The sequence below is a fragment of the Bufo gargarizans genome, chromosome 2, assembly GCF_014858855.1.
Source record: "Bufo gargarizans isolate SCDJY-AF-19 chromosome 2, ASM1485885v1, whole genome shotgun sequence".
Lineage (NCBI taxonomy): Eukaryota > Metazoa > Chordata > Amphibia > Anura > Bufonidae > Bufo > Bufo gargarizans.
The window spans coordinates 593,641,720-593,667,737 of record NC_058081.1 but is presented as its reverse complement, the minus strand read 5'-3'; the positions used below and the strand labels follow the sequence as shown (position 1 = coordinate 593,667,737).

Genomic DNA, 26,018 nt, shown 5'->3' with positions numbered 1-26,018 from the left:
TGAAAGCGCCTCCCTCACGTACTCCTCCATGGCCTCATTCTCCGCTACCGACAGTGGATAGACTTTGCCACGAGGAGGAACGGCACCGGATTGTAACTCTATGGCACAATCGTATGGGCGGTGCGGAGGTAGGGCAACCGCGCGCACCTTATCGAATACATCCCGGTACTCTTCGTATTCAGGAGGCAACAGAGAGTCCGAGGAAGTACACAGCAACTTGACAGGCCCATGGATGCAACTAGCCCCACACTGCGGTGACCACGAGAGGATCTCGACCGATCTCCAATCGAAAGTCGGATTATGCTTCTGGAGCCAGGGGTACCCCAAGACCACCGAGTAGTGTGGAGACGAAATAACCTGGAGACAGACCGACTCTCTGTGAACGGCACCAATGGCCATCCCCACTGGAAGGGTCTCATGAGTCACGTGTGGCGGCAGAAGGGGTCTGCCGTCTATCGCCTCAAGAGCCAGTGGGGAACCTCGAGGCTGCAGAGGAATGGAATTGGCGGCAACGAACACTCTATCAATGAACAAACCACCAGCACCAGAGTCCACCAACGCCTGGGTCGTCACCGAGCCCCCGACCCAGGAGAGGACAACCGTGATCAGTGGTTTGTCAACACGGGAAACCGGGGACGAGGAGACTCCACCCAAGATCTGCCCCCGACAGGACCTCAGGTGCGAGCGTTCTCCCGGACGGTTCGGACATGCCAACCGAAAATGCCCACCGAGACCACAGTACATGCATCGGCCCTCGCGTCTCCGGAGTACCCTCTCCCCCTCAGACAGGCGAGCAAACCCCCGCTGCATGGGTTCACCCCCAGACAAGTCATCCCTAGGAGGCGTGGGAGGAGAGGGAGGCACGGGTGGGACAGCAAACGTAGGCGCCAATCTGTTAGGAGACCTCCGCAGGCTCTCCTTAAAGGAAGGTCTCTCCCTGAGTCTGGTGTCAATCAAAATCAGGAAAGAAATAAGAGACTCGAGCTCCACTGGTAGGTCCTTAGCTGCAACCTCATCCTTCAAGGCATCCGAGAGACCATGAGAGAAAGCAGCGACCAGAGCCTCATTATTCCAGCCCACCTCTGCTGCCAGGGTACGAAACTCAATGGCGTATTCAGCTACGGATCGTGAACCCTGTCTGATGGACATAAGGAGCTTCGCAGCAGAGGCAGCACGAGCCGGCACATCGAATACCTTCCGAAGAGAAGCAACAAAACCGGAAAACTCGGCAACCACCGGATTGTTGTTCTCCCATAAAGGGCTGGCCCAGGCCAAGGCCTTGTCCGAGAGCAGCGAGATCAAGAAGCCCACCCTTGATCTCTCAGTAGGAAAGGCATGTGGCAGCAACTCGAAGTAAATGCCCACCTGGTTAAGGAAACCTCGGCACTGAGTTGGCTCTCCCCCAAAGCGCTGTGGAAGGGGGGCAGAACCGGTCATACCCTGAAACACCACAGGCGCAGCAACAGGTGTCAGGGTAGACTCTGGCGCAACAACCGGAGCGGCAGTAGGAGCGGGCCCAGGAGCGACAACCGACCCATCGGCAACGGAAGCTAAATGAGCCGTGCGTTCAAGCAGGGTTTGCAACGCCACAGCGAACCGACCCAACAGGTGATCCTGCTGATCAAGTCTGGCAACCAGCGTAGGTAGCGAGGGTGGCCCTGTACCGTCAGAATTCATGGCTTGGTCCTAATGTCATGGAACCATGAACCAGACGTACAACAAGAGATAAGTGGAAAATAAGAAGGTTTTATTGAAGAGCAAGCCGTAGCAAAGTCCGAACGGATGGCTAAACCGAAGCAGGGTCTTGCGGAGACAGAGGTCAGGAACCAGAAGGGTAGTCAGACGAAGCCAGGAACAGGAACCAACGGGGTAGTCAGACGAAGCCGGAATCAGGAACCAACGGGGTAGTCAGACGAAGCCGGAATCAGGAACCAACGGGGTAGTCAGACGAGGCCAGGATCAGGAACCAGAAGCAGCAGCAGTCTTGGAAGCATGTGAACACAGGAGGACCAAGCAAGGAACTGAAGCCACAGACCTCATATATATGAGCTAGGCATCCAGCTCCTCCCAGTGGGAAGGAGGAGCCGCAGGGTGGGAGGCTACAAGAAAACCCAGAAACCAAGATGGCCGCCAGCACATGTCAAACGAAGGGAACAGCAAGGAGGTAAGACCATGACAGTTACGTTCTGGAGGGCCTTCCCTCTCCTGTGGTATTGGGTCTTCCCTGGTTGGTAGCGCACAATCCAGTGGTGGATTGGCAGGCCAGGGAGATATTGGAGTGGAGTGAGCATTGCAGAGAGAATTGCTTAAATAACAATTGCTTAATCGCCTCCATAGCTTCCCTACCTACATTTATTTCGGACTTTGAGGACGTTTTTTCTGAAAAGGGTTGTCAGAAGCTACCACCTCATCGTCCTTATGATTGCCCGGTTAACCTGATTCCCGGTGCAAAATTACCCAAGTCCAGGTTGTATAATCTTTCGGGTCCCGAGAGACAAGCCATGAAAGATTATATCTCCGAGAGTCTGGCCAAGGGACACATCAGACCCTCTTCTTCACCCGTGGCTGCAGGGTTTTTCTTTGTTAAAAAGAAAGATGGGGGCCTGCGTCCTTGCCTAGATTTCCGTGAGCTAAACCGGATAACCGTCCGAGACCCATACCCTCTTCCTCTCATTCCTGACCTTTTTAATCAGATTGCGGGTGCTAGGTGGTTCTCCAAACTTGATCTTAGGGGGGCCTACAATCTGATTCGTATGAAGGAAGGGGATGAGTGGAAGACAGCTTTTAACACCCCTGAGGGGCATTACGAAAATTTAGTCATGCCTTTCGGTCTGACCAATGTCCCTGCTGTCTTCCAACATTTCGTTAATGATATTTTTAGTCATCTCATCGGCAGGTTTGTAGTCATATACCTAGATGATATCTTAATTTATTCGGCTGATCTGAAAACACATGAAGTACATGTCAGGCAAGTACTGCAGGTCCTACGGACGAATAAATTATATGCGAAAATTGAAAAATGTGTCTTCGCCGTTCAGGAAATACAGTTCCTGGGATATCTATTATCTGCTTCAGGTTTCCGTATGGATCCTGGGAAGGTCCAGGCAATTTTAGATTGGGATCTTCCTGAGAACCTTAAAGCTCTACAACGGTTTTTGGGTTTCGCAAATTTCTACAGAAAGTTTATTAAAAATTATTCAGTGATCGTTAAACCCCTTACTGACATGACTAGGAAGGGGACTGATTTTTCTAAATGGTCTGACGCCGCTAAAATTGCATTTTCCTCTCTAAAAGAGAGATTTACCTCGGCACCTGTTCTAATTCAACCTGATGTCTCCCAGCCTTTTATTGTTGAAGTTGATGCGTCGGAGGTGGGAGTGGGGGCTGTATTGTCTCAGGGTCCGTCTCCTGGCAAATGGCGTCCTTGCGCTTTCTTTTCCAAAAAATTATCTGCAGCAGAAAAGAACTATGATATTGGAAATAGGGAACTGTTGGCGATTAAACTGGCGTTTGAAGAGTGGCGTCACTTCTTAGAGGGAGCAATCCACCCCGTCACGGTAATTACGGATCACAAAAACCTTCTGTACCTAGAATCGGCTAAGCGTCTCACCCCTAGACAAGCTAGGTGGTCGCTATTCTTTACCAGATTTAACTTTGTAATCACCTATCGTCCTGGGGCAAAAAATACCAAGGCAGACGCATTGTCTCGTAGTTTCCCTGGAGGGGGTAATGTTAGTGATCCGGTACCTATTTTACAAAGAGGAGTGGTTGTCTCGGCTGTACACTCTGTTCTAGAGGGAAATGTGTTAGAGGCCCAGGGGGACGCCCCGGCCTCTTGCCCCTCAGAGAAATTGTTTGTACCGTTAAACCTGCGTCTTGAGTTATTGAAGGAACATCATAATTCGGCACTTGCTGGGCACCCAGGTAGTAAAGCAACCTTGGAGCTATTGTCTCGTCGTTTTTGGTGGCCAAGGTTGCGTCAGGATGTAATAGATTTCGTGTCTACTTGTTCTACTTGTGCACGCGCGAAAGTCTCTCATACACGTCCAGCAGGGTCTTTATTGCCACTTTTCATCCCCAATAGACCATGGACACATCTATCAATGGATTTCATCACTGACTTACCTTTGTCTGCGGGTAAAACAGTTATCTTGGTAGTAGTAGACAGGTTTAGCAAAATGGTACACTTTATTGCGCTACCCGCACTTCCTAATGCTAAGACTCTTGCTCAGGTGTTTATCAGTGAAATCGTGAAGCTTCACGGGGTCCCTTCCGATGTGGTTTCGGATCGGGGAACCCAGTTTATTTCTAAGTTTTGGAAAGCTTTTTGTACCCGTTTAGGGGTACACTTATCCTTTTCCTCAGCTTTCCATCCTCAGTCGAATGGACAGACTGAGCGTACCAACCAAAACCTAGAAACATATTTAAGGTGTTTTGCGTCTGAAAACCAAGAGGTGTGGTCATCATATTTACCGTTAGCCGAGTTTGCCATAAATAATCGCCGTCAGGAATCCACTGGCAAGTCACCATTTCTTGGTGCATACGGTTTTCATCCCCAATTTTGTACTTTCAAAGAGGGGGGGTCTTCTGGGGTTCCCGAAGAGGAACGGTTTTCTTCATCTCTTTCATCGGTATGGCAGAAGGTGCAAGCTAACTTGAAAAATATGAGTGGTAAATACAAATGCATGGCCGATAAGAAACGGTCGCCAGGTCCGGACCTAGGAGTGAATGACTATGTGTGGTTGTCTACTAGGAATATTAAGTTGAAGGTTCCCTCTTGGAAACTGGGTCCTAGGTTCATTGGTCCTTATAAAATTGTAGCCGTCATTAACCCTGTGGCTTTTCGCCTGGAGCTACCTCAGACTTTTAAGATCCATAACGTCTTCCATAAGTCGTTGCTCAAGAAGTATGTTCCACCTCTAGAACCATCACCGCTGCCACCTCCTCCTGTTGTTGTGGATGGTAATCTGGAGTTTCAAATATCCAGAATTGTTGATTCTCGTCGGGTCCGTCGCTCTCTTCAGTATCTGGTGCATTGGAGGGGTTACGGTCCCGAGGAAAGAATGTGGGTTCCAGCGTCAGAGGTAAACGCCAACAGGTTGATTCAGGCTTTCCATGTCTCTCATCCGGAGAGACCTGGTCCTGAGTGTCCGGAGGCCCCTCGTGAAAGGGGGGGTACTGTCACGAGGGTGTCAAGAGCCACGTCTGACTCCGTTATACCCGGGGTCAGGAAGTCGCAGCGGGTGGCTGCGCGCTCTATGTCTAAAGATCACGGTGTTTCTTAGTGTTTGTTTTCTGTGTTTGCCTTGCTATCCTTTTTGTCTCACTCAGGGATCCGTAGCTTCTCCTCCTCAGCTGTTTCTTGTCTGCCACTCCCAAACTCCTTATATTCTCCTCTCACACTTCTCTTGTTGCCAGTTATAGAGCTTCCTGCCTGGACATCTATGCTGACCCACTGGAGCTGAGAATCTGGTTGTTGTTCCAGAGTGCTACCCTCCGGATCCCTGTTGGGCTTTTGTTGTCTCCTGTTGTTGCCCACCTGGGATTATATGTTTAGTTTGTATTGTCTGTCCTCCCCTTGGTGTTTTCCTCTAGAGCTAGTGGTGCGGACTAGTGTTCCCACCGCCCTGTTCACTATTTAGGGCTCATCCTAGGGAAAGCCAGGGTTTTAGGCACGTGATCGGCGTACGGGTGAGGAACCCGTCTAGGGACGACAGGGCAGCCAGGCGCCAGCCGCAAGGTGAGTCAGGGGTCACCACCTTCCCTCTCACTAGGGCAGGGCCTCCCTCTTTTCCTCCCTCCGTGTCACGTATGTGACAGTTACGCCGATCGTGATACCTTCTTCTGGGTTGGTTCCTCAACTACTTGCTGTAGAGATAATCCCAGTAGGGAATTTAGAATACAGTGGGATGCGAAAGTTTGGGCAACCTTGTTAATCGTCATGATTTTCCTGTATAAATCGTTGGTTGTTACGATAAAAAATGTCAGTTAAATATATCATATAGGAGACACACACAGTGATATTTGAGAAGTGAAATGAAGTTTATTGGATTTACAGAAAGTGTGCTATAATTGTTTAAACAAAATTAGGCAGGTGCATAAATTTGGGAACTGTTGTCATTTTATTGATTCCAAAACCTTTAGAACTAATTATTTGAACTCAAATTGGCTTGGTAAGCTCAGTGATCCCTGACCTACATACACAGGTGAATCTAATTATAAGAAAGAGAGTATTTAAGGGGGTCAATTGTAAGTTTCCTTACTCTTTTAATTTTCTCTGAAGAGTAGCAACATGGGGGTCTCAAAACAACTCTCAAATGACCTGAAGACAAAGATTGTTCACCATCATGTTTTAGGGGAAGGATACAGAAAGCTGTCTCAGAGATTTCAGCTGTCTGTTTCCTCAGTTAGGAACATATTGAGGAAATGGAAGACCACAGGCTCAGTTCAAGTTAAGGCTCGAAGTGGCAGACCAAGAAAAATCTCGGATAGACAGAAGCGACGAATGGTGAGAACAGTCAGAATCAACCCACAAACCAGCACTAAAGACCTACAACATCATCTTGCAGTGATGGAGTCACTGTGCATCGTTTAACCATTCGGCGCACTTTACGCAAGAAGATGCTGTATGCGAGAGTGATGCAGAGGAAGCCTTTTCTCCGCCCACAGCACAAAAAGTGCCGCTTGAGGCAGCTTCATTTTGGAATAAGGTGCTGTGGACTGATGAAACTAAAACAGAGTTATTTGGCCATAACAAGGAGCATTATGCATGGAGGAAAAAGAACACAGCATTCCAAGAAAAACACCTGCTACCTACAGTAAAATATGGTGGTGGTTCCATCATGCTGTGGGGCTGTGTGGCCAGTGCAGGGACTGGGAATCTTGTCAAAGTTGAGGGACGCATGGATTCCACTCAGTATCAGCAGATTCTGGAGACCAATGTCCAGGAATCAGTGACAAAGCTGAAGCTGCGCCGGGGCTGGATCTTTCAACAAGACAACGACCCTAAACACTGCTCAAAATCCACTAAGGCATTTATGCAGAGGAGCAAGTACAACTTTTTCTGGAATGGCCATCTCCAGACCTGAATATAATTGAAAATCTGTGGTGTGACTTAAAGAGAGCTGTCCATGCTCAGAAGCTATCAAACCTGAATGAACTAAAGATGTTTTGTAAAGAGGCATGGTCCAAAATACCTTCAACCAGAATCCAGACTCTCATTGGAACCTACAGGAAGCGTTTAGAGGCTGTAATTTATGCAAAAGTAGGATCTACTAAATATTAATTTCATTTCTTTTTTGTGGTGCCCAAATTTATGCACCTGCCTAATTTTGTTTAAACAAGTATAGCACACTTTCTGTAAATCCAATAAACTTCATTTCACTTCTCAAATATCACTGTGTGTGTCTCCTATATGATTTATTTAACTGACATTTTTTATCGTAACAACCAACGATTTATACAGGAAAATCATGACAATTAACAAGGTTGCCCAAACTTTTGCATACCACTGTGTCTGTACTCCTGGCAGAACTAGCTATTTTGGTTTTCCAGTTTACATCAGGAAGATTAAAGTCTCCCATCATGATAACTTCCCCTTTCAATGTCATTTTAGCTATTTCCTCAACTAGTAGATCATCTAATTCTTTGACTTGGCGAGGTGGTCTTTATATCACACCTACACGAGTTACCTTATCATTATCAAGCTGCAAGGTAACCCAAACTGACTCTAAATTGGCTAACATGTATTAAATTAGATTTTATGCTATCTTTCACATACAGGGCCACCCTTCCCCCTTTCTTGCCTTCTCTGTCTTTCCTATATAGAGAGAACCCTGGCATTGTTATATCCCAGTCATTACTCCTATTGAACCATGTCTCAGTAACAGCCATTAAATCCATATTCTAAGATGCCATTATAGACTCAAGTTCATTGATCTTATTCCCTAAACTGCGAGCATTTGTAGACAAGACTCTGAGCTTGTCATTTCTTAACCTATTCTTACCTACTGGCATCATCTGCCATTGTTGAGGCGGCAGTTGGACTGCTGGATTATCACTCTTTTGCCCCTCTTTCCTAGTTTAAATGCTCCATAGCAAATACTTTGAACTGTTCACTAAGGACATTCGTTCCCTTGAGAGAAAGATGCAAACCATCTTTCTTGTACAGTTCTTTTCCATTCCAACGAGAGCTAACATGAGACACAAAGCCAAACCCTTGGTTCAGACACCATTCACCAAGCCATACATTGAATTCCTTAATGCGCATCTTCCTGTCATGCTGAAGGTTATGCACAGGCAAAACTGCAGAGAATGAAACAGTTGATGCAACCTCCCGTATATCATTTCCAAGTGTGTGAAAAGATTCCTTCACCTTTGAAACCTTATTGCAAGCCAGATCATTTGTCCCAAGCAGGGCTGTGGAATCGGAGTCGGAGTTGAGGAGTCGGAGTCTGCACAAATGAACTGATTCCGACTCCTACAAAATTTTAATTGGAAAAAAATTTAAAAAAGCAAGTTTAAATGTCCCAATTCACAAAAAGTTATAATTAATTACTTCTCTACTGTAAGAATAAAGGCCAATGCATGCAGTGCGTCACGTTACCGCAAAACGAACACGGTAAGTGACCGTGAAGAAGCATGCTTTTCATATGTTTCACTATATGGCACCCAACGAACAGTTAAGGAGCGGCAATACTTATACTTTCCATTGTGTTGTGTTCCGCTGTTACAGGAAACGCAACGCCCATGGTTAACCTATCCTCTCACTGATAACTGATTAAGTAAATATGTTTTTTGCAGGACTAGAGACATTTGTATAAGTGAAGGGAATGGATAGTCAATAGTTCAAGATTGAAGCTGTAAACCATTTGAAAAACTGCTGTCATTCAGCTAAGGCCTCATGCACACGGCCGTCATTTCGGTCCGCATCCAAGCCGCCGAGCAATTCCTCCGCATGCGGTCCGCAGACAATGTCAATCCCCAGCAAAAAATGCGTACAATGGAGGATGCCGGTGGGGACCACATGCACCACAAGAACATCCTACACAAAATGATACATTGTGCAGCTGAAAAAAAATATAAATACACAATTCACTGCAAAAAATGCACCAAAATGATACGCAACTGACAATACTAGCTAATTCCTCAGGCCGATGTTAAAAGCTGAGAACTTTGCCAATATCTTCCAGTCAGGAACATATCGGAGCCCCTCATGCACCACGTCACGGTGTCTCAGCATGCATGGGGTCCTACCACTAAACTGCCCATGGTGTGTGAACAGGGTCTGAACAGTGCAGTTAACTCACAGCTAGGCTCTCACATGCCCCATAGTGGTATTGCAAATGCATTGTGAGGTAAAATATGGGCTGTGAGCAGTCCCCACAACAGACCATGTGACACAGAAGCTACTAGGTGCAAAAGAATGTTACCAACAAAATAAAGTGGCACATTCCATACACATAAGGACAAAAACTCACTGGCCTAAATGGGTGGAAATGCTCCAAACCCAGACACTGTAGCGTGTCTATAACCGGGGGAGCAATTCCTCTGCATGCGGTCCGCAGACAATGGCAATCCCCAGCAAAAAATGCGTATAATGGAGGATGCTGGTGCGGACCGCATGCACCACAAGAACATTTTACACAAAATGATACATTGTGCAGATGAAAAAATATACATACACAATTCACTGCAAAAAAAAAGCACCAAAATGATACGCAACTGACAATACTAGCTAACTAGCTAGCAGTTTAGTGGTAGGACCCCATGCGTGCTGAGACACCGTGACGTGGTGTATGAGGGGCTCTGATATGTTCCTGACTGGAAGATATTGGCAAAGTTCTCAGGTTTTAACATCGGCCTGAGGAATTAGCTAGTATTGTCAGTTGCGTATCATTTTGGTGTATAAAAACTTGTAAACTCAGATTGTTAGCTTAAACTTTAAACATGACTATGGGATTCTACTAGGGAAATCATGTTTTAAAATAAATGCCCGTCCCCTGCCCCTTCCTGGATCCTCCCACTGCCCTATCTTCAGCAGAAGATCAGCACACAAAGGAGAAGGCAGCAGCTTCTGCCCAACCAACTCTCTCTGCTATAAGAGCTTAGAAGAACTTGGTGGAACAGCTGTATGTTGCCTTTCTTTCCTTCAAGGAATGTATAAAATAAATTTGCATATTAAATACAGAGGAGTCGGAGTCGGAGTCGGGACTGGGAGTCGGAAGTACCAAAAACTGAGGAGTCGGAGTCAGAGCACACCTCGCTTTCCTGCTTTGCTTGCCTAACAATATTAAGGATACGTCGTCTATCCCTGCTAGCAGTAGCACCAGGGAGACATCTCACAACACCATTTCCCTCAAACTTCACACCTTTTATGATAGAATCGCCCACCAACAGATGCTTACTATCAATCCCCACCTTATCCTTTTTGTCTTTGGCTGCAGTCTTGCATACTTTAGGCATGGGAGATGATTCTTACTCACCCACTGTGCCTGAGCCATCCTCCATGTTGCTCTTGCACTCTGAAAGTGCTGCAAATGAATTATGGAGAGCCACAGACTGTGGGACATGTCTTCTATCCACAACTCTCAGTCTACATTCTTATCAGTAAGATAACAACTGAGCTATAATGAGTGTTAAGGAGGTCAGAAATCAGAGATAAGGAGCCATCAGGTGAGCTGCCTGATTATACAGAGAGAAAATGCAGAGATGCTACTAGAGGAACTCAGGGCTGCACAGAGACAGGGGTTAAACATTTGTAATAAACACCAATTGAAAAAATGATTTTTAGCTCAAATGGAGTACAATGCAATAATAATAATAATAATAATAATAATAAAAAAAAAATGCCTCCAAAGGTCTACATAGCCTTTAAATACATATTGTGATTGGAATTAGCATCTTTTTTATTTATAAGCTGCACTTTTAAAAGCTACCCAGTTTAGTGTGAGAATGTATAAATAAAATGAAATATTTAAGTAAAATGTCAACAAGAGGTACATATACAATATATGGGCCAAGCATTCATATTTGCAGATGAACACTTCTAGACATATCAGTCATGAAAAGCAGTATAAAGGTGGCCATACACTTTAAATATACATGGGCAGAACTCTCTGGTTTCTGTGGGAGCAGCCAACCATCTATTGTGGATGGGGGCATCTTCGGCAGCAGGATTAGGCTACTGGATTTCAACATGGCCAAAACTTTTGTTCTTGAGGAGATAAGCCTCTGCCAGAGGTGTCTAGCTGTGGCTTACTCCCCTCTCCCGTTACAGAACACATGTATGCTCAACTGAACCAAGTTTGCATGTGTATAGGGGGTCAGGAGAGATAGCTGAGGGCCGAAAGAGCTTATGACCAGCCTTTCTGCATGTATTAGAGTCTGTTTTGCCAAATCTAAACCTTGTGTCAATTGCAGAATCACATCAACTGTCTCCTGTGACATGGAGTTAACAAAGTACCCATTGGATGAGCAAGAGTGTAGATTTGACCTGGAAAGCTGTAAGTTACTGAACCCTTACTAACAAATCTTCTATCAATAATGGGAACCTGTGACATTAAACATCTGAACATTGTCTGAGCAGCAGGGAAAGCTGATTTGTAGGAAAAGATTCAGTAGAACCTGTAATTTATTCATTTCAATTCCTGCTCATTCTGGACTTTAAAGTCCAGGAGGAGGTCCTATCAGTGATTGACTGTGTACAGAGATAGCTGTCAATCACTGATTGTGGGAGACCCCCTTAACAAGAAGTGAACAAGCAATTTTACCTTCCAGAATGATAACAATGAGCTTCCATTGGTGAGCAATATCTGAATCATCTGAATCCCTGTGATCGATCAACAGGCTACAAGGGCCAAAATAAAAAATCTTGAATAAAAACTCTGCAACACAGCAGGTGTTGTCACTGTGATTTCGTAGTAAAGAGATCACAGAGAGGCACGGAGCATTATCAGTCATATTAATGCTCCGTGCCTCTGCAGTCTGCATCGGGTCTTGGCACTCTTTCACGGAGCGGATGTCACGCACGGCATCCGCTCGTGTGAAACAGCCCTTAGACTTCTGATGAATTTGAATTTTAAAAATTTTAATAAAAAAGCCATCCTTCATATGACCCATTTTATCTTACTTCTATGCAGGAAAAAGCGGAATAGGTTCTTCATAAATATGGCACCTATTTCTGAACAGTGGACAAATAGTAAAAATATTTTGCTATGGTCTCTTACTTCCTATCTATTCAAAAGCTGTCTGCCTACAGTCACCACTAGAGGGCACCCAGTGCATAGGAATTTATACAGTTACCATTCAACTGCAGCCATTTACCATGGAAGCTGAAATACTCTCTTCTCATTGAGCTCCCCATAGCAGTGGCTGCATAAAAATGCAGTGTTTTCTTGTCTGGAAAAAGAGTATCACTGAATCATATAAAACTAACTATTTTCTATATACAGTACTTTATTACATCTTTATACTTTAACAAAGTGGCCATTTTTTCTGTTACTACTGAAAACAATTCCAATAATAATAGAATATGTACGTCAAACCTTAGTATTGAAATGCTCTTTATTCACAATTTTCTTTTCAGTCTGACAAATGTATATTTTGTACACAGTAAAGAGTTTTCCTTGTGTCAAGCAACGTCTCAATTTTGACAAATGAATAAATGCATTTCATCTGTGTAAAAACGGAAGTGACAATGGTTTGCCCAGAGCAATACTAAGAACGGAGAAAGCGCTGAAGTGTCAATTTTAGGTATTGTGCTTCAGTGACTGAGTTATGTAACCTTCTACATGCTGTACTCCAATGAATGTCCTTCTCTTGTCATGTATGTGGCGGGTTATAACTTTCCGATTTCATCCAGATGGCTATTCAGCTGAAGACATTATCTACAACTGGTCAGAAAACCAGAACCTAATCCATGGACTAGATAAGCTTGAGCTGGCACAATTTACCATTACTGACTACAAATTCACCAAAGAGGTGATGAACTTCAAACCAGGTAATACAGTAACGTGTGTTACACTAAAGAATCTCATTAAATTATTCTTCCAAACATAAAATGGACTAAAAATTTATGTTAACGGTGCATTCGCAGATCAGCAAATGGCATTTATTATGTGGATAAAGTTAATACAAGGCACTTACTAATGTATTGTGATTGTCTATATTGTCTCCTTTGTTTGCTTGATTAATTATTCTATCACATTATACACTGCTTGTATTTAGGGGTTACGACCATCCTGCAATCCAGCAGCAGTGGCCGTGCCTCCACACTATAGGAAAAAGCACCGGCCTGTGCGCACTCCCACAGTCATGGCAACCAGAGAGGTGGCGGCCGGTGCCTTTTCCTATAGTGTGCAAGCTTGACCACCACTGCTGCATTGCAGGGTGGTCATAACCCCTGGATACAAGCAGTGTATAATGTGATGGAAAAATGAATCAAGCTACAAAGAAGGTAATGTGGACAATCACAATACAATAGTAAGTGCCTTGTATTAACTTTGTCTACATGATAAATGCCATTTGCTGATGTGAGACAACCCCTTTAAGTGCCTAATTGTGCAGTTAAAACTGCATAAATGATAGTTAATTGCACTTTAATTAGGTACAAATAGTAGAGATTTCCTCCTTAATTTTCAAGATATAAGAAGCCAATGTGGTGCAGTCATACGGTAAATAATTTAAAATAAAGTACTATAAAAATATAGGGAGTAATTTAATAAGACCAGCGTTTTAGACCATGGTCTTAATAACCCCTGTACTGGCGGTGAATCCACCGAAGTAATGTAGAGGCGCTGGCCTCTACATAACTTCAGCGTATCCACATCAGCTTCCTTGCTGACGTAGATTTCAAACATTTTCTACGCCTAAAACAGACATAGAAAATGTTAAATGAGATGGGTCTATCGGCCCGCCCCCTTCCTTACCCACGACACTCTGCCCCCTTTTTTAGAAGTAACCTTTGCACCACCATCTGCGACAGATATATGCCAGGCATATATTAGTTAGTCAGTTAGTAAATGACCCCCATAGTATATTGTGTCTGTAAGCTGGGCTATATGATAATATCTCCCATAAGCCACTTCACTAACATAGAACCATGACACAGCTCAATAGGTTAAAAAGAGTTATAACCATGCAAACCTACTGACAATACCAGGTAGAGGGCAGTTTGACCAGGACAAACATACCTGTTGTGGAGCTTTCATTATCAGGAGTAGTGTGCAAATGAACTTATACTCTGCCAGGCTCTGCCCCCTCAAGTTCCCAGGAGGAGGAGCTTCACTGTGAAGTGCTCTCTGCATTGAGCTGCATCACAGCCCTTCCCCTCTCCTCTGAGTGACAGCTGTAGCATCCAACCAGAAGACCACTATAGCTGTCACTCAGAACAGAAGGGCGGGAATGTAAAGCAGCTCAATGCAGAAAATACTTCACAGTGATGCTCTGCCCCCTGGGCACTTGTAGGAGCAGAATCTAGCAGATACTCTGGTCTTCCTACTGACTGTTGGATCAGTGGAAAAACAGAGAAGACTTAGATTAATTTGGACCATGTTGTAGACAAAACCTGTCTGTTAAAGTCCATAGGTCCATGAAAAACACTGGCATCCATGTTCTGTCATTGGTTTTCACTGACCATTGGTAGGACATGCTCTGGAAATCCACTTTTCAGCCTAGCAGTGCACTTGGTAAACGGACACAACACGGATGGCACAAAACAAACATATGGATCCTTCACGAACATTGCTTGTCCTTTCACGATCATATGAATAAGGCCTCACTGATATATTCGGTGGGTCAGATGTATATCTGATTTCTCGCGTCAGACTATTGTACACATCACTCTCTGCAATCAATACCCAGCTGCTTATTATTCCACAGATCAGCATCCTTCATTACATTGGCGCATATCCTGTAGAGAGAAGAATAACAGATCAACAAACTGTTTCAGAGATAGACTTAAGTAACAATGTGCCTGCCGAGGAAGAAAATGTTCCTATATTTTTTTTTTATATATAATCTTAAAATACCGTAATCCTTAAAAAAGCTCACACAGCGATTGTGCCGGCTGTCCAATAGAGGGAGCCATATAATAAGAGCGATCATAGACCTCCATTTCATCCTAAAAAAAAAACATAACATTACCTTGTATTCTAGGTTTCAATGTACAAATGGTTTATAGAGTTTTCCAAATTATAGTACTTGTCTGGTTTACAAAGCCTCTTTCATATACTCCACTAGGATATTATGAGTGACTAGAGCAGGGCTGGCCAACCTGTGGCTCTCCAGCTGTTGTAAAACTACAACTCCCACCATGCTTTGCTGTAGGCTGATACCTGTAGGCAGTCTGGGCATGCTGGGGGTTGTAGTTTTGCAACAGCTGGAGAGCCTCAGGTTGGCCAGCCCTGGACTAGAGGATGATACCTCATTCATAAACCCTGGGAATTAGCCAGATCAAGAGCAATCGCAATCTATCAGGAAAATGTACTAGTTCTCCTGTCAGTGCTCCTAGACCTTGTCTTAAAATGTGCCACAATAATGTTGCATATTTGAATGTTAGACAACTTCTGGTACAGGCAGGAGAGGACTGGGAACCTGAATTGGCCCTGGGAAAAAAACTAAAAGTAGCTCTATTTTGTAGGGGGGCACAAATGAACAGACAGCAGGGTCAACACAAGTAGGAGGGGACAGCAATACCATATTGCAGTCCATTATACCACCCCACCAGAGGCAATTACCACAGTACATCACAAAACACTGCTCCAGCAGCACAAAATACCTATCCAAAAAATGCTCCTCATTCTGTCCTCCTACTCCAGTTACCTTATGATGGCAATAAAGTTGAATTCAGGAGGGGATCAATAAGTATCCTGCCTGGTGGTCATGAGGAGGGCTCATGTTGTTCACTGGGAAGTTACTCTGTAGGGTCTATGGCCAGTCTGCCCCTGGCTACAGGTGTACACTGCCCAACTCAGAGATGGGAACAGTGGTAATAGAGGCTATGGTGGTTCTCCTTTTCTTTATTAATTATACCAACACACGAGGTTGAGTGTGCAGCGGTATATAGTCACACCCAAATTCAAGCAGAGTTATTTTTGTGAATGAGAATTATTAAAACATAACGTTTACTGGGTCGATTAAAATATATAGATACCACTGGGTGAGAGACAACAAATTACATGTAACATAGTACATAACATAGTAACATAGTACATAAGGCCGAAAAAAGACATTTGTCCATCCAGTTCGGCCTGTTATCCCGCAAGTTGATCCAGAGGAAGGCAAAAAAACAACAACAAAAAAAAACCCTGTGAGGTAGAAGCCAATTTTCCTCACTTTAGGGGACTATAAACTTCCTTCCCGACTCCAATCGGGCCATCAGAATAACTCCCTGGATCAACGTCCCCTCTCTAGTAGCTATAGCCTGTAATATTATTAAGCTCCAGAAATACGTCCAGGGCCCTCTTGAATTCCTTTATTGTACTCACCATCACCACCTCCTCAGGCAGAGAGTTCCATATTCTCACTGCTCTTACCGTAAAGAATCCTTTTCTATGTTTGTGTACAAACCTTCTTTCCTCCAGACGCAGAGGATGTCCCCTCGTCATAGTCACTAATAATTATCTCATGTTTAGGTAGATAAATGGGTGGGTCTTACCACGTCTTGTGGATACCACGGCCTGTGGAGGGCGGTCCAGGTAATTGATGGTGACTGGAACCTGCGTGACCAAGGTGCTGGTGTCTGGCGGCAGTGTTGGCACTTCTATTAGACCCTATTGTGTCTTTCCTACCTACAAATAGGGCTGGGGACTACTCTGGACACCTGCCTAGCACACATGGAGCACCCGCCCCATACCAAACCTTTCCCTCAGTATGGGCCTAGTACTGTACTTAACCCTAATTACAAAGCCCTACATGCCATGTTTCGGTCTTGCTTTCCAGTCCTCATCAGGGGACTTCACAGAAGTATTCAGGGATAGCTAGAAACAAATTACAAACATACACTAAATATAGGTCACATAAACTACTGAGTACTAACTATTAATAAGTTTGGTGGAGACTCAGATTACTTACTGAAAGAAGAAGGTCGTTTTTAGCCTCGTTCTTTTACTCTGGATATTGAATGAATCGTATCCATGCCATGACATGAGAAGTGTCCCATGTAAGCTGCGTGTCTCACCTCAAACAGTGGTGATTTGGGTGAGCAATTGTTGGTTGTTGTCCACCTCCTTATATTACCCCACCTCCCAGTGCGTGTACGCCCCCCCAATTACCTGTCTCACCTGTCCGCAACGGCCACAATATCTGTAATAGCCTGTGGAACGCACGCCGCTCGCGTGCGTTCCACCGGACCGGAAGCTGGCATCACATGGTGCGGGCTGACCGGAAGTGGGGTAAGGGCCTGCGTCTGAGCGTCACCAGTTACTTGGCAACCACCAGGCTCACATCCGCATGGCCCGTGCGCTGCAAATGATAACTTGCCTGCTGTTTTATTGATGCTGAATCGCAAGTATGGATATTAATCTGACAGAATAGCCAAAAACATACCTAGATCCCAGCATAATTACACCGGCAAAACCAAGGGAAAAACTATTTTTTGTTATTACTGGCCATGCCATATCAGTAATTCCTATTTGTTATTACCTATATCCTCCATCACGCTTAGCGTGCGCATAGGTTAACGGTGCAAATTAAGAGAGGCTGGAATAGTTAAAGGGGTTGTCCGGGTTCAGAGCTGAACCCGGACATACCCTTATTTTCACCCCGGCAGCCCTCCTGAGCCTGGCATCGGAGCATCTCCTGCTCCGATGCGCTCCCGTGCCCTGCGCTAGATCGCGCAGGGCACAGGCTCTTGTGTTTACAATAACACACTGCCGGGCGGTAACTTCCGCCCAGCAGTGTGTTCGGTGACGTCACCGGCTCTGAGGGGCGGGCTTTAGCTCTGCCCTAGCCGTTTTACTGGCTAGGGCAGAGCCAAATCCCGCCCATCAGTGCCGGTGACGTCACCGGGGTTCCTGTCAGCCCCATAGAGAGCCCCGGTACGTCACCGGAACTCTGAAAAATGCCTTTGCCCTGCGCGATTTAGCGCAGGGCAAAGGAGAGCATCGGAGCATGAACTGCTCCGATGCTCATGTCAGGAGGGCTGCCGGGGTGAAAATGGAGGGATGTCCAGGTTCAGCTCTGAACCTGGACAACCCCTTTAAATGCCCTCTCTTATGGATAGGCAAAGTCCACTGCGCTGCATTTAGTCAACCCTAGGGTCATATAAAGCAGCTATAATTTTGTTGCTCATTTAGACCAGAGAGGTGGACCGTCTTCAAATAGAAGATCTATTTCGCTTCACATTGAAGGATCCTCCTGTCCACATCCCCCCGTCTAATTCCCGGCCTGATTCTTTAAATTCCCATAAAGGAGAGGCAGTCAGGCCTTCCATCGTGTTCAGTATTGACGTGTCGTGACACAGGTGTATCTCTCCCGTTTTTAATATCACCGACATGCTCTCCTATCCTCCTCCTAAGTTCTCTGATTGTCTTACCGACATATTCTTTTCCACAAACGCATGTAATTTTGTAGATTACTCCCATGCTTCTGCAGTTGATAAAATCATTTACTGTATAAATTTTACCAGTGTTATTGCTCCTAAATGTTTTTGTCTTGGTCATAAAGGGGCACGCCACGCATCCTCCACATTTAAAATTGCCACTAATACCTCTTTCAAGCCATGTTTTTTTGGAGGCCACTGGTGTATAGTGACTATGCACCACCATAAGGTCACGGATACTTCTACCGCGCCTATAGGTGATGCTGGGGTTCTCCTTTATGACCTTACAAATATCTTGGTCCATCCGCAAAACATGCCAATGTTTAGAGATGATTTCTCTGATTGCGGAGGAACAGCCATTGTACGTGCTGATGAGACGGATCTCCCTGTTTTCCTTACATTCATCAGCCAAGGGGGCATCCTTTCGAGGGGTAAGGAGTGACACTCTATCCCTACTCAGTGCCATCTGGTACGCTGGTGTTAATACACCTGCCGGGTAACCCCGGTCCAAAAAACAAGTTTTCAGGTCTTCAGCCAGTTTAATAAAGTCAGAACGTCTGGAGCAATTACTCCTTAGTTGCAGGTATTGACCCCGCAGTATTCCCTTCCTGAGGGGGTAGGAATGGCTACTTTCCCACCTCAGGAGGGAATTAGTGGAGGTTGGTTTACGATAGATGGAGGTCTCCAGACGACCGCTTTGGTTAATACCGACACTGATGTCAAGAAATGGGAGTTTTGATGCATGGCATTCTGAAGTTGAGGCCTATCTCATTCTTATTGAGTTCTTGGACCCAACTAGAGAAGGTCTCCAAGCTCCCCTTCCAGATGACGAACACGTCATCTATAAAGCGTGCCCACTTTTGAACACACTGTAATTCCACTATAGATTCACTATAGTTTTTCCCTTGGTTTCGCTGGTTACTAAATGCAGCGCAGTGGACTTTGCCTATCCATAAGAGAGGGCATTTAACTATTCCAGCCTCTCTTAATTTGCACCGTTAACCTATGCGCACGCTAAGCGTGATGGAAGATATAGGTAATTGTCATGGTCTTACCTTCTTGCTGTTCTCCTTCGTTTGACATGTGCTGGCGGCCATCTTGGTTTCTGGGTTTCTTGTAGCCTCCCACCCTGCGGCTTCTCCTTCCCACTGGGAGGAGCTGGATGCCCAGCTCATATATATAGGAGGTCTGTGGCTTCAGTTCCTTGCTTGGTCCTCCTGTGTTCACATGCTTCTAAGACTGCTGCTGCTTCTGGTTCCTGATCCTGACTTCGTCTGACTACCCTGCTGGTTCCTGATCCAGGCTTCGTCTGACTACCCTGCTGGTTCCTGATCCAGGCTTCGTCTGACTACCCTTCTGGTTCCTGACCTCTGGCTTCGCAAGACCCTGCTTCGGTTTAGCCATCCGTTTGGACTTTTGCCTTACAGCTTGATTTTCAATAAAGCCTTCTTATTTCCACTTATCTCTTGTTGTACGTCTGGTTCATGGTTCCATGACATTAGGACCAAGCAACGAATTCTGACGGTACAGGGCCATCCTCGCTACCTACGCTGGTTGCCAGACTTGATCAGCAGGATCACCTGTTGGGTCGGTTCGCTGTGGCGTTGCAAACCCTGCTTGAACGCACGGCTCATTTAGCTTCCGTTGCCGATGGGTCGATTACGCTCCTGGGCCCGCTCCTACTGCCGCTCCGGTTGTTGCGCCAGAGTCTACCCCGACACCTGTTGCTGCGCCTGCGGTGTTTCGGGGTATGACCGGTTCTGCCCCCCTTCCACAGCGCTTTGGGGGAGAGCCAACTCAGTGCCGTGGTTTCCTTAACCAGGTGGGCATTTATTTCGAGTTGCTGCCACATGCCTTTCCTACTGAGAGATCAAAGGTGGGCTTCTTGATCTCGCTGCTCTCGGACAAGGCCTTGGCCTGGGCCAGCCCTTTATGGGAGAACAACAATCCGGTGGTTGCCGAGTTTTCCGGTTTTGTTGCTTCTCTTCGGAAGGTATTCGATGTGCCGGCTCGTGCTGCCTCTGCTGCGAAGCTCCTTATGTCCATCAGACAGGGTTCACGATCCGTAGCTGAATACGCCATTGAGTTTCGTACCCTGGCAGCAGAGGTGGGCTGGAATAATGAGGCTCTGGTCGCTGCTTTCTCTCATGGTCTCTCGGATGCCTTGAAGGATGAGGTTGCAGCTAAGGACCTACCAGTGGAGCTCGAGTCTCTTATTTCTTTCCTGATTTTGATTGACACCAGACTCAGGGAGAGACCTTCCTTTAAGGAGAGCCTGCGGAGGTCTTCTAACAGATTGGCGCCTACGTTTGCTGTCCCACCCGTGCCTCCCTCTCCTCCCACGCCTCCTGGGGATGACTTGTCTGGGGGTGAACCCATGCAGCTGGGGTTTGCTCGCCTGTCCGAGGGGGAGAGGGTACTCCGGAGACGCGAGGGCCGATGCATGTACTGTGGTCTCGGTGGGCATTTTCGGTTGGCATGCCCGAACCGTCCGGGAAACGCTCGCACCTGAGATCCTGTCGGGGGCAGATCTTGGGTGGAGTCTCCTCGTCCCCGGTTTCCCGTGTTGACAAACCACTGATTACTGTTGTCCTCTCCTGGGTCGGCGGCTCGGTGACGACCCAGGCGTTGGTGGACTCTGGTGCTGGTGGTTTGTTCATTGATAGTGTGTTCGCTGCCGCCAATTCCATTCCTCTGCAGCCTCGAGGTTCCCCACTGGCTCTTGAGGCGATAGACGGCAGACCCCTTCTGCCGCCACACGTGACTCAGGAGACCCTTCCAGTGGGGATGGCCATTGGTGCCGTTCACAGAGAGTCGGTCTGTCTCCAGGTTATTTCGTCTCCACACTACTCGGTGGTCTTGGGGTACCCCTGGCTCCAGAAGCATAATCCGACTTTCGATTGGAGATCGGCCGAGATCCTCTCGTGGTCACCGCAGTGTGGGGCTAGTTGCATCCATGGGCCTGTCAAGTTGCTGTGTACTTCCTCGGACTCTCTGTTGCCTCCTGAATACGAGGAGTACCGGGATGTATTCGATAAGGTGCGTGCGGTTGCCCTACCTCCGCACCGCCCATACGATTGTGCCATAGAGTTACAATCTGGTGCCGTTCCTCCTCGTGGCAAAGTCTATCCACTGTCGGTAGCGGAGAATGAGGCCATGGAGGAGTACATGAGGGAGGCGCTTTCACGCGGACACATTCGCAAATCCTCGTCCCCGGCAGGGGCTGGATTTTTCTTTGTGAAAAAGAAGGGCGGTGAGTTGAGGCCTTGCATCGATTACAGGGGTCTCAATCGCATCACGATCAAGAACGCTTACCCGATACCCTTGATTTCCGAGCTGTTCGATCGCCTCAAAGGGGCCACGGTCTTTACCAAACTCGACCTGAGGGCGGCATATAACCTGGTAAGGATCAAGGCGGGCGATGAGTGGAAGACCGCGTTTAACACCAGGACCGGTCATTATGAATCCTTGGTTATGCCCTTTGGGTTGTGCAATGCGCCCGCAGTCTTCCAGGAATTCATCAACGATGTTTTCCGTGACCTGTTGCAGCAGTGTGTGGTGGTCTATTTGGATGACATCTTGGTATATTCTGAATCCATGGAGGCCCACATTCTGGATGTCAGACGAGTGTTGCAACGGTTACGAGAGAACAAGCTGTTCGGTAAGCTTGAGAAATGTGAATTTCACCGATCCCAGGTAACCTTCTTAGGTTACATCATTTCCGCTGAGGGGTTCTCCATGGATCCTGAGAAGGTTTCGGCTGTCTTACAGTGGCCCCAGCCCAGTGGTCTTCGTGCCCTGCAGCGCTTTTTGGGCTTCGCCAATTATTATCGGAAGTTCATCAGGGACTTTTCCATGCTAGCCAAGCCCCTCACGGATCTGACCAGGAAGGGCAGTAATCCCCAGGTCTGGCCGCTCGAGGCCATCCGAGCTTTTGAGGCTCTAAAGTCCGCCTTCGTGTCGGCTCCGATTCTGTCGCATCCCAACCCTGGGTTGCCTTTTGTCCTCGAGGTGGACGCGTCTGAGACGGGAGTAGGCGCCCTTCTGTCTCAGCGTAGAACACCAGAGGGTCCTCTGCTTCCTTGTGGGTTTTACTCCCGGAAACTGTCTTCCGCGGAGTGCAACTATCAGATTGGTGACAGGGAGTTATTGGCCATCGTGCAGGCCCTTAAAGAATGGAGGCACTTGCTCGAGGGCTCGGTGGTTCCGGTTCTCATCCTGACGGACCACAAGAATCTGACCTACCTCTCTGAGGCCAAGAGATTGACACCACGTCAGGCCAGATGGGCTCTGTTCTTGTCACGTTTTAATTACGTGGTCTCCTACCTACCCGGTTCCAAGAACATCAGAGCGGATGCCTTATCACGGCAGTACTCCGAGCTGTCCGGGGAGGAGTCGATTCCGACTTCGGTCATACCTCCGAATCAGATCATGGCCGCCATTCGCACCAGCCTGACCTCTCCCCTGGGTGAGCAGATTTTGGCGGCTTAATCTGGTGCTCCCTCTGGGAGACCCAACGGCAGATGTTTTGTGCCTGAGGAGTTGCGCACTCGGTTGTTGCGAACCTACCATAACTCCAAGGCCGCGGGGCATCCTGGAAAGAATCAGCTGTCCTGGGCTGTTTCACGTCTGTTCTGGTGGCCTTCTCTACGTTCCGACATCGCCGCATATGTAGCGGCATGCTCCGTTTGTGCCCAGAGTAAGTCCCCTCGGCACCTTCCGTTGGGCCTTTTGCAACCCATAGCCACCGGGGAGCGTCCATGGTCACACCTGGGGATGGATTTCATTGTGGACCTCCCTGCATCCCGAGGCCATACGGTCATTCTCATGATTGTGGATCGGTTTTCCAAAATGTGCCACTGTGTTCCTCTCAAGAAGTTACCCTCTGCACAAGAGTTGGCCTCGATTTTTGCCAGGGAGGTCTTCCGGTTGCACGGTTTGCCCAAGGAGATTGTGTCGGATCGAGGGAGTCAGTTTGTGTCCAGGTTCTGGCGCGCCTTTTGCTCCCAGTTGGGGATTCATCTCTCTTTCTCCTCGGCCTACCACCCTCAGTCCAATGGGGCCGCAGAACGATCCAATCAGGCCTTGGAGCAATTCCTTCGTTGCTATGTCTCCGATCACCAAGACAATTGGGTTGACCTCCTGCCTTGGGCTGAGTTTGCCAGGAACACGGCGGTGAACTCTTCCTCTGGGACGTCTCCCTTCATGGCCAATTATGGGTTCCAACCTGCCGTGTTACCGGAGGTATTCTCTCCCCAGGATATTCCGGCTGTGGAGGATCACCTTTCCGTCCTACGTGCTTCTTGGGTACAGATCCAGAGGTCCCTTGAGGTCTCTGCGCAGCGCCAGAGACTCCAGGCTGATCGCAGACGAGCGCCCGCTCCTTCCTACCAGGTCGGAGACCGCGTATGGTTGTCCACCCGCAACCTCAACCTTCGAGTGCCCACTCCCAAACTGGCGCCTCGCTTTGTTGGTCCCTTCCGAGTGCTTCGCAGGGTAAACCCGGTAGCCTATGCCCTTGCGCTTCCTCCTGGCATGCGGATCTCCAACGTGTTTCATGTCTCCCTGTTCAAGCCACTGGTGTGTAATCGTTTCACCTCCTCGGTTCCTCGGCCTCGTCCGGTCCAAGTGGGCAATCGTGAGGAGTATGAGGTGAGCAATATCCTGGACTCACGCCTGGTCCGCGGTCGGGTGCAGTTTTTGGTCCATTGGCGTGGTTATGGTCCAGAGGAGCGTTCCTGGGTTCCCTCCGCAGATGTCCATGCTCCTGCCTTGCTCCGAGCCTTCCACGCACGCTTCCCTCAGAAACCGTTCTTTACTCCGCGGAGGAGGGGCCCTTGAGGGGGAGGTACTGTCATGGTCTTACCTTCTTGCTGTTCTCCTTCGTTTGACATGTGCTGGCGGCCATCTTGGTTTCTGGGTTTCTTGTAGCCTCCCACCCTGCGGCTTCTCCTTCCCACTGGGAGGAGCTGGATGCCCAGCTCATATATATAGGAGGTCTGTGGCTTCAGTTCCTTGCTTGGTCCTCCTGTGTTCACATGCTTCTAAGACTGCTGCTGCTTCTGGTTCCTGATCCTGACTTCGTCTGACTACCCTGCTGGTTCCTGATCCAGGCTTCGTCTGACTACCCTGCTGGTTCCTGATGCAGGCTTCGTCTGACTACCCTTCTGGTTCCTGACCTCTGGCTTCGCAAGACCCTGCTTCGGTTTAGCCATCCGTTTGGACTTTTGCCTTACAGCTTGATTTTCAATAAAGCCTTCTTATTTCCACTTATCTCTTGTTGTACGTCTGGTTCATGGTTCCATGACAGTAATAACAAATAGGAATTACTGATATGGCATGGCCAGCACTAACAAAAAATAGTTTTTCCCTTGGTTTCGCCGGTGTAATTATGCTGGGATCTAGGTATGTGTTTGGCTATTCTGTCAGATTAATATCCATACTTGCGATTCAGCATCAATAAAACAGCAGGCAAGTTATCATTTGCAGCGCACGGGCCATGCGGATGTGAGCCTGGTGGTTGCCAAGTAACTGGTAACACTCAGACGCAGGTCCTTACCCCACTTCCGGTCAGCCCGCACCATGTGATGCCAGCTTCCGGTCCGGTGGAACGCACGCGAGCGGCGTGCGTTCCACAGGCTATTACAGATATTGTGGCCGTTGCGGACAGGTGAGACAGGTAATCGGGGGGGCATACACGCACTGGGAGGTGGGGTAATATAAGGAGGTGGACAACAACCAACAATTGCTCACCCAAATCACCACTGTTTGAGGTGAGACACGCAGCTTACATGGGACACTTCTCATGTCATGGCATGGATACGATTCATTCAATATCCAGAGTAAAAGTACGAGGCTAAAAACGACCTTCTTCTTTCAGTAAGTAATCTGAGTCTCCACCAAACTTATTAATAGTTAGTACTCAGTAGTTTATGTGACCTATATTTAGTGTATGTTTGTAATTTGTTTCTAGCTATCCCTGAATACTTCTGTGAAGTCCCCTGATGAGGTCTGGAAAGCAAGACCGAAACATGGCATGTAGGGCTTTGTAATTAGGGTTAAGTACAGTACTAGGCCCATACTGAGGGAAAGGTTCGGTATGGGGTCGCCCCTGTCGGGGCAGGTGCTCCATGTGAGCTAGGCAGGTGTCCAGAGTAGTCCCCAGCCCTATTTATAGGTAGGAAAGACACAATAGGGTCTAATAGGAGTGCCAACACTGCCGCCAGACACCAGCACCTTGGTCACGCAGGTTCCTGAACCGCCCTCCACAAGCCGTGGTATCCACAAGACGTGGTAAGACCCACCCATTTATCTACCTAAACGTGAGATAATTATTAGTGGAGGTACATGTAATTTGTTGTCTTTCACCCAGTGGTATCTATATATTTTAATCGACCCAGTAAACGTTATGTTTTAATAATTCTCATTCACAAAAATAACTCTTCTCCTTTTCTTTGTAACAGTTTGTATATCTTCC

General features: G+C 47.2%; 1 protein-coding gene across 1 annotated transcript in view; it reads left to right on the top strand.

Annotated features, from left to right (window-relative positions):
- Positions 1 to 26,018, top strand: part of GABRD (gamma-aminobutyric acid type A receptor subunit delta) — a 59,687-nt gene that overhangs the window by 18,660 nt on the left and 15,009 nt on the right. Inside the window, exons 5-6 of the mRNA XM_044277549.1 lie at positions 11,422 to 11,504; positions 12,863 to 13,000. Coding sequence (XP_044133484.1) covers positions 11,422 to 11,504; positions 12,863 to 13,000 — 221 coding nt within the window. The remainder of the gene's footprint in view (positions 1 to 11,421; positions 11,505 to 12,862; positions 13,001 to 26,018) is intronic.